This window comes from Pseudophryne corroboree, chromosome 6 (assembly GCF_028390025.1).
Source record: "Pseudophryne corroboree isolate aPseCor3 chromosome 6, aPseCor3.hap2, whole genome shotgun sequence".
Taxonomy (NCBI): domain Eukaryota; kingdom Metazoa; phylum Chordata; class Amphibia; order Anura; family Myobatrachidae; genus Pseudophryne; species Pseudophryne corroboree.
In genome coordinates, this window is record NC_086449.1 from 307,119,229 (window position 1) to 307,132,967 (window position 13,739).

At 45.0% G+C, this 13,739-nt stretch overlaps 1 protein-coding gene across 2 annotated transcripts in view; it reads left to right on the forward strand.

The window, feature by feature from the left end:
- The window catches only part of LARP6 (La ribonucleoprotein 6, translational regulator), a 174,722-nt gene that overhangs the window by 95,822 nt on the left and 65,161 nt on the right, over positions 1-13,739 (forward strand). Inside the window, exon 1 of one of the 2 annotated variants that reach the window (XM_063926215.1) lies at positions 11,068-12,213. The exons of the other annotated variant lie outside the window; for it this stretch is intronic. Within the exon in view, the coding sequence (XP_063782285.1) occupies positions 11,177-12,213 (1,037 nt within the window). The 5' untranslated portion in view covers positions 11,068-11,176. Of the gene's footprint in view, positions 1-11,067; positions 12,214-13,739 lie in introns of those variants that run through there. 2 annotated transcript variants of the gene reach the window in all.

The following is a 13,739-nucleotide window of genomic DNA, read 5'->3' on the forward strand; positions in this document are numbered from 1 at the left end:
TCAGCGGTGAGAGTACGCCGAGATCCAGCGGATTTCATTTGGATCACACGCACCAGGATAAGGCTGGCACAGATGTGCTCTGATAGTGCTGATGGCTACTTTCACAAGCGGATGTGTTTTCGTAGGGGAGGTGCAGCCGCATAGATGTGGCCGGCAATACAGGTGGAGATTTATTTTCAAGCACACAGTGCAGTCTCTTTGTGTGCGATTCTGTGTCAGGCTAAAATAGTGCAAAATGTGCAGCTGGAATAAATCCTGCTGCAAAGGGTGTGAATGTATTATGGTTTACATAGTGAAAATAACTGGGCAGCTTTATATATATCCAAACTATTAAGCGCCTTCAGCCAAACATGGTTTTGCCATGGTGTAAAGCAGCCTCTTCTAGCTGGATTTATTCCTAATTGTAGTTGAGACCCATAGAGAGGGGCCATTCAGCGATACTGCTTTTATACCAAAATGACGGGTCGCACCCGGGAGCCGTACATGGGTGCATTCCAGGTGCGACCCATCAAGAAACCCTTTTCAGACAGCGTCCCGACCCAGCGTATTGCCGGGTTGGTGATGACACAGCCAACATGTTTGGAGTAGACACTTGGAGATCAAATTATCTCCAAGCGCCACCTCTTCTCTATGCAGTAAACGGGTCCCAGGTCACATCGCCCCGGCTAACCCCTTTACACTGTACCGCGACCCGGGTCCTTCCTAGGACCAACCCTGCATGCTATCAAGGTTGGCTTCTCAGGTAACTGGACTCGGGTTAACCCTTTTACACCAAGCCTCTCCTGGGTTATCACAGCAATAACCCAGATTTTTAGTGGTGTAAAAGGGGTATTAGTTGCAAGGTTCCATGTGTGCTAATACAATGACGATGATCTGGGGGAAAAACCTAGGCTGCTTTTGCTCGCACCCCATATAGATGCAAGCAGAACTCAAGCAAAATTGACCTCCCATAATTACCACTATATGTGCAGTGGAACCTTTTGCCTGATTGAATCTCCCTATTGCTATGTACACATTATGCAATCCCATACGATACGATATCGTATGGTATTGTATACGATATCATATCGGATCGGATCGTGTGTATGTGGGATGTCAAACGATGTCTAGAAACAAAGTCATCAGTGGAGTACAAAAGCACACAATATCACCTCATCAAGACTGCATGGAGTCCGATGTACGATGTCGCCGGCGACCTGCCGGAGCGAGCATCGTACGTCGGATCATGCATACAGATTATGCAATATCATTTAGGACTAAACAATATCGTTCAGATTGTGAACGATACTGCATAGTGTGTATGGGCCATTACAGTGTTCTTTCCAGTGTTCACAAACTGTAAAGGCAAGTGCATTCTACCAATAGTGAAAGTGCACAGTAGCCCATAAAAATAACAAGCAGGCGTTTGCTTTCGTTTGTGCTTCATAATTACATATTGCTAAATTGTGCTGCAACCCAATCCATACACGCAGAATCTAGAAATGATATTTAAGCTAACCGTTGCAGCATCGTAGTTAGTGCTCTTTTACTAATACCCCTATCAGACACCGGAGCCAGGAATTTGCCAGGTCTAGCAGCCGGCAAATTCCAGAGTCTTAGTCCCAATCCTGGTTAGGAGCAGAGTTAGTTTGCATTCACACACACAACAATCCTGGGTTAATGGGGGTCATTCAGACCTGATAGCTCGCTAGCTATTTTTTACAGCGATGCGATCAGATAATCGCCGCCTACAGGCGAGTGTATTTTAGCTTTACAACTGTGCAGCCGAGTGGTACAAAAAGAGTTTGTCCAGTTTCTGAGTAGCTCAGGACTTACTCAGCCGCTGCGATCACTTCAGCCTGTTCAGGACCGGAATTGACGTCAGACACCTGCCCTGCAAACACATGGAGACGCCTGCGTTTTTCCTACCACTCCCAGAAAACGGTTAGTTGACACCCAGAAATGCCTTCTTCCTGTCAGAACTTGCTGAGACCGTAAGGAGGCGGAGAAACGCGTCAAGCTTCATTGCATTGATTCACATCACACGATTAGGCTTCATCTGCATTTGCACCCGGAGGGAATTCCACGCTCGGACCATCCAGCCTCAGCCTCCCAGTAAAGACTGCCACGTAAGGTTATTAGCACCAAGCAGCCGGGGAGGAGGAGTGTCATTGTGTGGAGGGTGTGCACTTTTTAGGTCCCCCAGAAAAGACTGCAACTAAAAGGTACGGCACCAGCAGCCGGGGAGGACTTTCTTATGCTTTACAGCCTCAAGCCCTATTAGGGGCATTTAAAACTATCTGGCCAGATCCATCTATATATTCACGTTTATTATTGATGCATTGTGGACATTGGACTTTTAATACAGGATTCAATTATCTACAACACTATGGGGTATATGCAATTCACGGCGAATCGCGGCAAATTATCGCCGTTTTTAAATTCGACACAATTAGACAGGTGAATTCCGGCAGGTGGCTGCTGGAATTCACCATATTCAATGCAAAACGGATTCGACAGTCCCGCGGGCGAAAATCGTCCGATTTGGCGGATTTTGCAGCGATTTTAAAAAACGGGAAAAAACGGGGAAAAAAATGGCGTGGGGTCCCCCCTCCAAAGCATAACCAGCCTCGGGCTCTTCGAGCTGGTCCTGGTTCTAAAAATGCGGGGAAAAATTGGGCAGGGATCCCCCGTATTTTTAAAACCAGCACCAGGCTCTGCGCCTGGTGCCAAAAATACGGGGGACAAAAAGAGTAGGGGTCCCCCGTATTTTTAACACCAGCATCGGGCTCCACTAGCTGGACAGATAATGCCACAGCCGGGGGTCACTTTTATGCCGTGCCCTGCGGCCGTGGCATTAACTACCCAACTAGTCACCCCTGGCCGGGGTACCCTGGGGGAGTGGGGACCCCTTCAATCAAGGGGTCCCCCCCCCCCAGCCACCCAAGGGCCAGGGGTGAAGCCCGAGGCTGTCCCCCCCCATCCAATGGGCTGCGGATAGGGGGGCTGATAGCCTTTTGTGATAATGAAAAGATATTGTTTTTTCCAGTAGTACTACAAGTCCCAGCAAGCCTCCCCCGCATGCTGGTACTTGGAGAACCACAAGTACCAGCATGCGGGAGAAAAACGGGCCCGCTGGTACCTGTAGTTCTACTGGAAAAAAAATACCCAAATAAAAACAGGACACAGACACCGTGACAAGTAAAAGTTTATTACACACTGCCGACACACACATACTTACCTATGTTGACACGCCGACTGCCACGGTCTCCGACGATCCGGGGTACCTGTGAAAAAATTATACTCACCTTCCAGCGTCCAGAGATACATCCACGTCCAGAGATAATCCTCGTACTTGTTAAAGAAACAAACCGAACACCCGTTCCATGCCGGACTGAAAGGGGTCCCATGCTTTCACATCAGACCCCTTTCCCCGAATGCCGGGACATCACGTGACTCCTGTCACTGAAGTCCCTTCAGCCAATCAGGAAGCGCTACTACCGTGGCGCTCACCTGATTGGCTGTGCACTGTCTGAGCTGTCAGACAGCGCATCGCAAAGCTCCGTCCATTACTTTCAATGGTGGGAACTTTGCGGGTAGCGGTGGGGTTAACCCGCGGTCAGCCGCTGACCGGCGGGTGACCTCACCGCTAGCCGCTAAGTTCCCACCATTGAATATAATGGACGGAGCTGTGCGATGCGCTGTCTGCTCAGACGCGCAGAGCCAATCAGATGAGCGCAACGAAGTTGCGCTTCCTGATTGGCTTTAGAGACCTTTCTGTGACAGCTGTCACTCTGAGAGGTCTCTCTGCATTCGGGGAAAGGTGTCCCATGTGTCAGCATGGGACCCCTTTCAGTCCGCTGGATCGGGTATTTTCGTTTTGTTATTTTGCCAAGTACGTGGATTTATATCTGGACGTGGATTTACCTCTGGACGCTGGAAGGTGAGTATAATTTTTTTCACAGGTACCCCGGATCGTCGGAGACCGTGGCAGTCGGCGTGTCAACATAGGTAAGTATGTGTGTGTCGGCAGTGTGTAATAAAGTTTTACTTGTCACGGTGTCTGTGTACTGTTTTTATTTGGGTATTTTTTTTTCAGTAGTACTACAGGTACCAGCGGGCCCGTTTTTCTCCCGCATGCTGGTACTTGTGGTTCTCCAAGTACCAGCTTGCGGGGGAGGCTTGCTGGGACTTGTAGTACTACTGGAAAAAACAATATTCGTTAAAAATTCTCAAGGCTATCAGCCTCCCATCCGCAGCCCTTGGATGGGGGGGGACAGCCTCGGGCTTCACCCCTGGCCCTTGGGTGGCTGGGGGGGACCCCTTGATTGAAGGGGTCCCCACTCCCCCAGGGTACCCCGGCCAGGGGTGACTAGTTGGATATTTAATGCCACGGCCGCAGGGCACTGTATAAAAGTGACCCCCGGCTGTGGCATTATCTGTCCAGCTAGTGGAGCCCGATGCTGGTGTGAAAAATACGGGGGACCCCTGCTCGTTTTGTCCCCCGTATTTTTTGCACCAGCACCAGGCGCAGAGCCCGGTGCTGGTTTTAAAAATACGGGGGATCCGCTGTCAATTTTTCTCCCGGATTTTTAGAACCAGGACCAGCTCGAAGAGCCCGAGGCTGGTTATGCTTTGGAGGGGGGACCCCACGCCATTTTTTTCAGGGATTTTACCATTCCATCTATAAAAAAAATAAAATTATTTTTAAAAATATATAAATAATACTTGTGCCTCCAAAAAAGACAAACCAAGTACCTAATCCCTTCTAATATAAATAGATCTGCTATTCCAAAAAAAAAAAAAAAAAAAAACCAAAAAAAACATGTTTAAAATTTTTTTTATTGTTTCACCCTCCAAAGTGTGGCGGATTGAAAATGACGAATTTGCTGTCTAAAAGCACTGCTGTCGAATTTCCAAACTTGAATTGAATATGCTTTTGTCGAATTGCAGCACTTGTATCATTGCAGAAAAGTCGAATTTGCAAAAATTCGAATTTCAAAAAGTCGAATTTTGAAAGTCCTTTTTTTGGTCGGAAAGCACTGAATTGCATTGACGATTTTTTTTTTTGGGCGAAAATGACCCGAAATTCGACAATTTCGGGAATTCGACCGCAATTGCATATACCCCTATAACTCCTTGATTGTTACCATCTTCAAAAGGAGGAAGTTCCTAAACCAATTGGTTTTTATTTGAAACAAATTATTACGTTTGAGAATGTAGTGTATAGATTCTTGCTAAGTGACAAGTCTAACAATTAGAAATAGCTCTGTTGAAAATAGTAGACATATAAGTGCAATATTGTTGATACATTTTAGAAAAGCTACAAAGTAGCATAAGCTGCACAAATAGAGCTTCTCTTCTTGTTACATGTCTGGTTCAGATTTGAGACATATAGGATATACCCTGTTGATTTGTTTAGTGCAGAGATACTACCGGCCGGTGATGTGTTTTATTTCTTGTTTTACACATATATCTGTTTGAAGTTAATAGTAAACAATTTTACATTAAATAAAAAAACTTTTTAGATCAATTGAATTTATGCTATTCCTGTGCGCTGCAATTTTGTGGTTTTCATTTTAGATTTTTCTAGTGCAGAGTTGAGGGACCCCTCCTTTTTACTAGCTGCACAGCATTTGACTAGCGCTGGGTCAATCTGTATATACTTTTCCTGTCAATCTCCTTGCGATCGGCTGTGCGAATGGATTCTTCGCAAAACCCATCGCCCAGCAATGATCCGCTATGTAGCCGTAAGACGCGCCTGCGCATTGCGGTGCATACGCATGCGCAGTTCTGACCTGATCGCAGCGCAGCAAAAAAACCTAGCGTGCGATCAGGTCTGAATGACCCTCCTTGTGCGTTCACGTGCAGAACCTGGGATTTTTATGCTAGTGTGAAACAGGTATAAGTGTCCAGTAACCAGAGAAGATGTTGTCAAGCAAATCCGTACACATTTAAGGGCCTATTTATCTGGAAGTAGTCAAAATGTCCACATTTACAGTGCGTGCAGTCAAAATGTGGCCACCCCAGTGTTGACAGTTATGATGTCGACATTGTTAAAATGTCATCAGTTAACATGAAATGTCAACATTGTCAGAATGTCGAAATTAGGGTTAGGCTTAGAGTTAGGGGAGAAATAGTCGCCGGAACACCTGAGATCACAGCTCTGACCTGGAAGTGACAGCCACATGACCACCATGCTGGAGACGCTGCAGCCACCAGGAGCTGGTAAGTTACCTCCGAGCCACCGGGTACAATATGTCGACGTTCTTACATGTCGACATTTCTCTACATGATGAATGTCAACATGTTTAGTGTTGGCATGATGTCAGTGGGAACTTAGATTGAGTAAACCGCTTTATGCCAATGAAGGCATTCTCACAGGAGAGGAATGGTCCCTCCCCCGCAGCCTCTGTCCAGCATGCGCAGAGTCAGATTCTCAGGAGGAGTCCCAAATGTGAAAGACTTGCTTGAAAACCCTGGGAATTTACCTCACAGGGACATCGGTTAGCGCTATTGCTGTCACTGCAAGTTATAGGCAGTACATAAGGGGGGATGTTTTTGTAAAAAATTAAAGTCTGTCATGAGACGGTCTGTTAACAATTGTGGCACTGCTGTGATTACGAATAAATAGGTCCCTAAATGTTTTGTGTAGGTTTTATTCTTTATCGTTTTAATTGGCTGAAGTATACCTGGATATATAGTGAAGGTTCCCGATCTGGATAATGTGAACCTAATGAACATGTCTGATATTGTGCACTAAGGATAGTGTAATGGTCAGCAGTACTAGATGGTCCTAACTGTGTGGAGTTTGTATATTCTCTCCATGCTTGCGTAGGTTACCTGCCACAATTCTAAAATATACTTGTAATAACAATAATTATTTTATTTATATAGCGCTCTTTCTCTAACAGGACTCAAGGCACTTGGTTAATTGTCTTCCAAACGATTAACTAATGTCAAAATTAACCCTAGTAAGAATCTGTGTGTACATGTGGGAATATAGATTGTAAGCTCCACTGGGGCAAGGACTGATGTGAATCTCTGTAAAGCGCTGCGGAATATGTGCGCGCTATATAACTACTGGTAATAATAATAGCTATACAATACCAGATCCTCCAACATGGCAACATCAGCCCAGGGGGAATTCAGTTAGGTGTGGTGTTTGTTGCACATGGAATAGCTCCAGGCTGTTAGTACTCATTTTCCCAGGGTGACAAGACATGGGTTAACACATGCTAAAAGATTCCACGCAAAGTGCTGGAATCTGGGTTTCCTCATGCGTTAAATGCAAAGTCTACATTTTAATATGGATTTTTCCTTGCAAATCCTGAGGCTGAAATTGGCGGACAGCGATGCATTCGCAAAACAATTGTAATTGCATCGTTGAGTTCAAAATTAATGACGACCCTCTGCATACATATGCAGGTGGTCCGCCGCCATTTTCTTCATCGGAGTGACTGAATGTGATGTCACGTAGCCTCCCCGAAAACATTACACCCACACCTGTGTTGGTCAGACCATCCCCCTACAATGGCAAAACACCACCGCCCCCCCCCCCCCCCCAACGTCTGCCGTGGTCAATCATGAATGCGATCACACTGTAAACGTGAACGTATGCGCTGAGCACCCGCAGCGCATGCCCAGTCTACTGGAAATCACTCGATTTAATTAGATGCGGGTAAAACCCTGCACCTAATTGAATGTCGTCCAAAATGTTCTGCTCTCAAAATGCACACTTAATTTTACTATTGCAGATACATGCAGTCAATTAATTTATGGGAAGAATGATTTTTTTATAGTGAACTTAAAAAAAAAAAAATCAATTACATATAACATTTAGGGGGTCATTCAGATCTGACCGCTGCTGTGCCTTTTCACACAGCGAGCGTTCAGATCCGAACTGCGCATGCTTATGCAACACAATGCGCAGGCGCAACAGGCAGCTGCAAAAGGGATCGCCGGTCAGCGACAGGTTTGTGCGAAGGATCCATTCGCATGGGCGTTCGCAAGAAGATTGACAGGAAGAGGCCGTTTGTGGGTGGAAATTGACCGTTTTCAAGGAGTGTCCAGAAAAACACAGGTGTGTCCAAGCGTTTGATAGGAGGGTGTCTGACGTCAAACCCGGTCTCGAACAGCCTGATGTGATCGCAGCGGCTGAGTAAGTCCTGGGCTGCGCAGAGACTGCACAAAATCAGTTTGTGCAGCTCTGCTACACATGCGATCGCACACTTGCACAGTGAAAATACACTTCCCCTGTAGTCGGCAACTATCTGATCGCAGGGCTGCAAAAATTGCTGCCCAGCGATCAGATCTGAATTACCCCCTTAGTAACAGGTGGAACAGTGATTCTGCAATACAAGGACCATGTGCCCAAACTATAATTAAGTTGTAAGGTATGTCCAGATGGGCATTTTATTTTATTTTGTTAATAACATCACAGGGATCTTTTCCATTCTCACTATGGGGGAAATTTACTAAGCCTTAGAGCATGGGTCTTCAACCTGCGGCCCTCCAGTTGCTGTGGAACTACACATCCCAGCATGCCCTGCCACAGTTTTGCTATTAAGGCATGCTAAAACTGAGGCAGGGCATGCTGAGATGTGTAGTTCCACAGCAGATCGAGGGCCACAGGTTGAAGACCCATGCCTTAGAAAACTCTGCTCATCAGGGGGGGGGTTTCCAGGTACTCGGAAACCCTCCCTGCGTGCGCCACTGACGGCAGGATTGCCGGTTCCTAAAGTACAGGCCCACTCTACTAGGTCAGTGGGTACTTCCTTGGCGGCTGCCTGGGGTGTCTCGGCTTTACAGCTATGCCGAGCAGCTACTTGGTCAGGATCGAACACGTTTGCTAAGTTCTACAAGTTCGATACTTTGGCCTCTGAGGACCTTCAGTTTGGTCAATCAGTTCTGCAGGAACCTCAGCACTCTCCCGACAAGTTTGGGACCTTTGGTACATCCCCATGGTATTAATGTGGACCCCAGTATCCTCTCAGAGAGTAATAAAGTGGAGAAAGTAACAGCCAGTTGGCTCCTGACTGCCATGTTACAGGCTGTGGGGCAGATGTATTAAGCCTGGAGAAGTGCAGTGATAAGTGCAAGGTGATAACGCACCAGCCAATCACCTTCAATATGTAAATTGACAGAAGCTAACTGGCTGGTGCGTTATCACCCTGCACTTATTACTTCTCCAGGCTTAATACATCTGCCCCTGTGTTTGAAAAATGACAGTTAGGAGCTGATTCGATGGTACTTTATCTCTCTCCACTTTATCGCTTTCCAATGCTTAGGGGTATATTTACTAAGGTGTGAGGTTTTTTTAGAAGTGTTTCTAGAAGATAATACCTAGAATCTGATTGGTTGCTATGGCCAACATCTCCACTTCTAAAAAAACACACACCTTACTAAATATACTCCTTAGTACATCTACCCCTATGACAAGATAGTGTTACACCTTATGAGATCACTCAAACAGTAATAGCTATAGAGTATGTGTTAGTATGTACCATTAGATGCAACCAGGTGCATGACAAGATCTCTGCATATCTGGGATATTTATCACATGGTTTATGTTGGTGCTGCAACTCATTTTATTGTTTCATAATAGGCACAGCTGGATTTAAAATGGAAAACATAAAAAGGACAAACATGCTGTTATTACATAGGCTTACCATAATATCCATTTAATTCAGGATACCTATGATTTACACAGGTTCTGTGCCAACGAAAAAAACAGGTGAAATGCAGGCTTGAATTTAGCCAGCCACAGAACCTGTGTAAATCATAGGTATCCTGAAGTAAATGGATATTATGGCAAGCCTAATATTATACAAACTTATCATTGTGACGTTGTGTTGGGCAAAATATGTGCGAGTGTAGCTTCCACATAAATCACTGCTATAAGTAGGCTTACCATATTATCCCTTTAAACCGAGACACACATGCATTACACAGGTTCTGTGACTGCAAGTCTGCATTTCACCTGGTTTTAATCAGCCAGAGAACCTGTGGAATTTATGAGTGTCCCGGTTTAAAGGGATAGTATAGTAAGCCTAATTATAAGCATGTCACAATAATACTAATAACGTATACATGTTACACTTGGACAGTGTCTTGGAAAAGACAGAACATGCTAGCATAAAGAGATATTTCTTAGGCCATAGGTTTCCAAACATATGTCGTCGAGGCACCCCTCAGCCCAGGTTTTAGGGATATCCCTGCTTGTGCACAGATGGTATAATCAAACTGACTGAGGTACTAATTAAGTCACCTGTGCCTAAGCATGGATATCCTTAAAACCTGGACTGTTGCAGGTGCTTTGATGTCTGCGTTTGGAAGCCACTGTCTTAGACCCCATTTTAATTTTATTCAATAGTGTCTCTCTAATACAGGGATGGGGAACCTTCGGCCCTCCAACTGTTGTTGAACTACACATCCCAGCATGCCCTGCAACAGTTTTAGCATGGCCATATAACAAAACTGTAGCAAGGCATGCTGGTATGTGTAGTTCAACAACAGCTGGAGGGCCAAAGGTTCCCCACCCCTACTCTAATATAAGGTCTGTAGAGAATGTAGGCATTGGTTATCTCTGTACAAACCACGCACTTACACACCTGTACAGAGCCAGGACTATATAGATAGTGGATATGCAGGTGATAATTCATACAGTATATTACTGTTTCTAACCCCTGTCTTAATTTCTACAATTAACATTATGTAACCCCTATTGTGTAACTGACTACATTAACACACTCATCTTGAAACGTTTTCTTTTTTAAGATATTGCATTCTTAATTACAAACGCAGTATAGCCAGTGTTTAACACTGTATGTCAATGTAAAACAAGAAGTGGAACTCACAAAGATATAACATATCAAGAGGACATTAAATAATTGAGACCATCTACCTTTTTACATAGGGAACAGACTGTTATTATAGGATCAGAATCCGTGTACTATACAGCTCTCCTGTCTGCAACTCACAAGGCACAGAGCAGCCCAAGTGCTGATCCATATACACCTGGGATTAATCAAGGCCTCTCACTAGCCTGGAGACATGAAATGGAAAGAACCCTGTCCAAAGGGGTTAAACAGCTGAAGTTATATAAAGCAGAGAGGGAAGAGGAACTGAGCCCATTTGCTTGATCAGACTTTGACTGTGGTCAGTGTGGAGAAGAGTACATAGGGCCTTACAGAAGATGCGTCAGTTAATTAACACATTTATCCGCTTCTTCTTAATCCTTTTGCCTTTCCCTATTCAAGAGTTATTATGGCCGGGGAAAAGCAGTGAGGGAAATTGCTTTAGTTGTTTGTGTGGAAAGAAAAAGGTATCCCTGTACTGTGCTGAGCAAGTGAAACAAGTTGCAGGTGGTCCTCTTCATGGTCCTAAGCCTCAGGTTGGCCCAGTGTCTGTGTCCTGGGGATTTAGCACTGGGTTCTGGGCAGTCTGGCAATCTATGGACTGGCATTTTTGTTCTTTGTCTTTGCTGCAGACCTTACTGAAAAGCTTAGGGTTCCCAAAGCCCTTTGACCAAATGGATGATATGAAGCAGCCAGATGCAGAAATTTTGGTTACTGATTGTATTAATTCTGACATAGGATTTGGCCCATCTACAGTATCTGACTCCCCAATTGAGTTTTCAGAAAGCACAAAGGATCTGGAGACTCCTCCCACAATAAAACAAAGCTTATTTTTTGATAGTGGTTTGGAGGCTTCACTTAAAGGTCAAGAACCAGACCGCTTTCTTTTGGGAATGTGCGGTCCCACTGGGTTTGAGTTCAGTCCTGACATCCCGCTGGAATCTGAAGTGTATTCAGATATTGAACAAGCTTTTGAGGAAGACTTGGTACCAGTTTTTGAACCTGTAAGTGAATCCTCATTGGCAGTGGTTGAATGCCAGACTGATGAGGGACTGGGCAGTCTATTTGGTTATCTGGAAGAGTCAATGGCATCTTCTATTAATTTTAGTAGGCCTATTGAAGCAGATATGTGGCTGCCATTAGAACCTGGTGATGAAATTGTATCTGTACCTGTGGGATGGCCCATCATAGAACCTGCAAGACCAGCTGGATGTCCGCTTGAGGTTGATTTAGGCTTTGCAACCTTCCCAGGAATTGAGTGCTATGGTATTGGAAATCATTTAGGCCAGATTATTATATGTGCTGATGATCATGAGAATGTAATGGAAGGAGGAAGCTGCAGTGATGATGACTACAGCAGACATGATAAGGCCAGGTATTATAAACTCACTCCTAATTTTTTGATGTGTTTGTTTTTTGTTTTGTTTTTAAGTTCTAGCTCAGTGCTGCCATTATGCATGTAAATCAGTGCGGTACATCTCCGTATTTATCATGTTAAACATATGTTGCTTTCTAAAGGCTAGAGTAGGGTGTAAGCTTTACCCTACAGCTACATGTTTGGCTTGTGATTTGGGCTCCAGTTCAATTCTTCCTTTATACACATGGAAACATTGAGACATGGAGGAGGTGGGGGCTGTAGATCTGTGGAAGGTTTTACAATGTTTACTGCAATGTTTCCTGGCACAGAGTGCGAAGTTAAATGTTAGAGATTCAAATTTCTCAACTGATAATTACCCTACCTGGGAAGTCAGCAGCTTGATAACTTGTCCCTCACACTGATAGAGGTGTGTATTTAACAGATGTGTACCTAATGCCTTGTATCCAGGTGATGTTTGTAAGGAAATGCAAAATCCATTTTATCTCTATCAAGACAGCCTTTCACTTAATGAGAAATGTGCAATCTGAGGCTCTATAATGACTGAACTACAACTCCCAGCATGATAATACAGGCACTGTCATTTTAGGTAGTGTAGTACCGACAAAAATATTGCAGCTTTCAACATATCTACTAGCTATAATGTATAGTTTGTTGTTTTTTATAGGTTGTGTCTTTATAGGGGTGGAGGTTTCCTGTTCGTATAAATACTATTTAAATGCACATATGTAATTTTTCTCATACGTCCTAGAGGATGCTGGGGTCACGTCAAGAACAATGGGGTATAGACTGGATCCGCAGGAGACATGGGCACTTTAATACTTTCAAAGGGTGTGACCTGGCTCCTCCCTCTATGCCCCGACTCCAGTTTAGAATCTGTGCCCAGTGAGACTGGATGCACTCTGAGGAGCTCTACTGAGTTTCTCTGAAAAAGACTTATGTTAGGTTTTTTATTTTCAGGGAGTACTGCTGGCAACCGTCTCCCTGCTTCGTGGGACTTAGGGTAGAGAAGTCAGACCTACTTCTGTGAGTTTCAAGGCTTTGCTTCTTTGGCTACAGGACACCATTAGCTCCTGAGGGTTTGATCACTAGGTACGCCTAGGGGCTCATTCCTAGAGCCTGCCGTCACCCCCCTTGCAGAGCCAGAATTCAGAAGACAGGTGAGTAGAAGAAGCAAAGAAGACTTCAGTGACTGCTTCTGAGGTACAGCACAGCGATAGAACGCTGCGCGCCATGCTCCCACACACAGAGGCACTACAGGGTGCAGGGCGCGCGGGGGGGGATCGTGGCTCGCACCCTGGGCAGCATATATACCTCAATATAAGTCTGGCAACAGGGGACATAGGTGCCAGGGCACTGTCCTAACCCCCACCAGTATAAAGATTTTTAACAAAAATAGCGGGACTGTAGCGTGCCAATACGGGGGCAGGGCTTAGCCCTCACAGCTCACACAGCCAGCGCCATTTTCTCTTGCAGAGATGCTGGTCCTTCCTCACACTGCTGAAAGTATCAGGGTGCAAAACAGG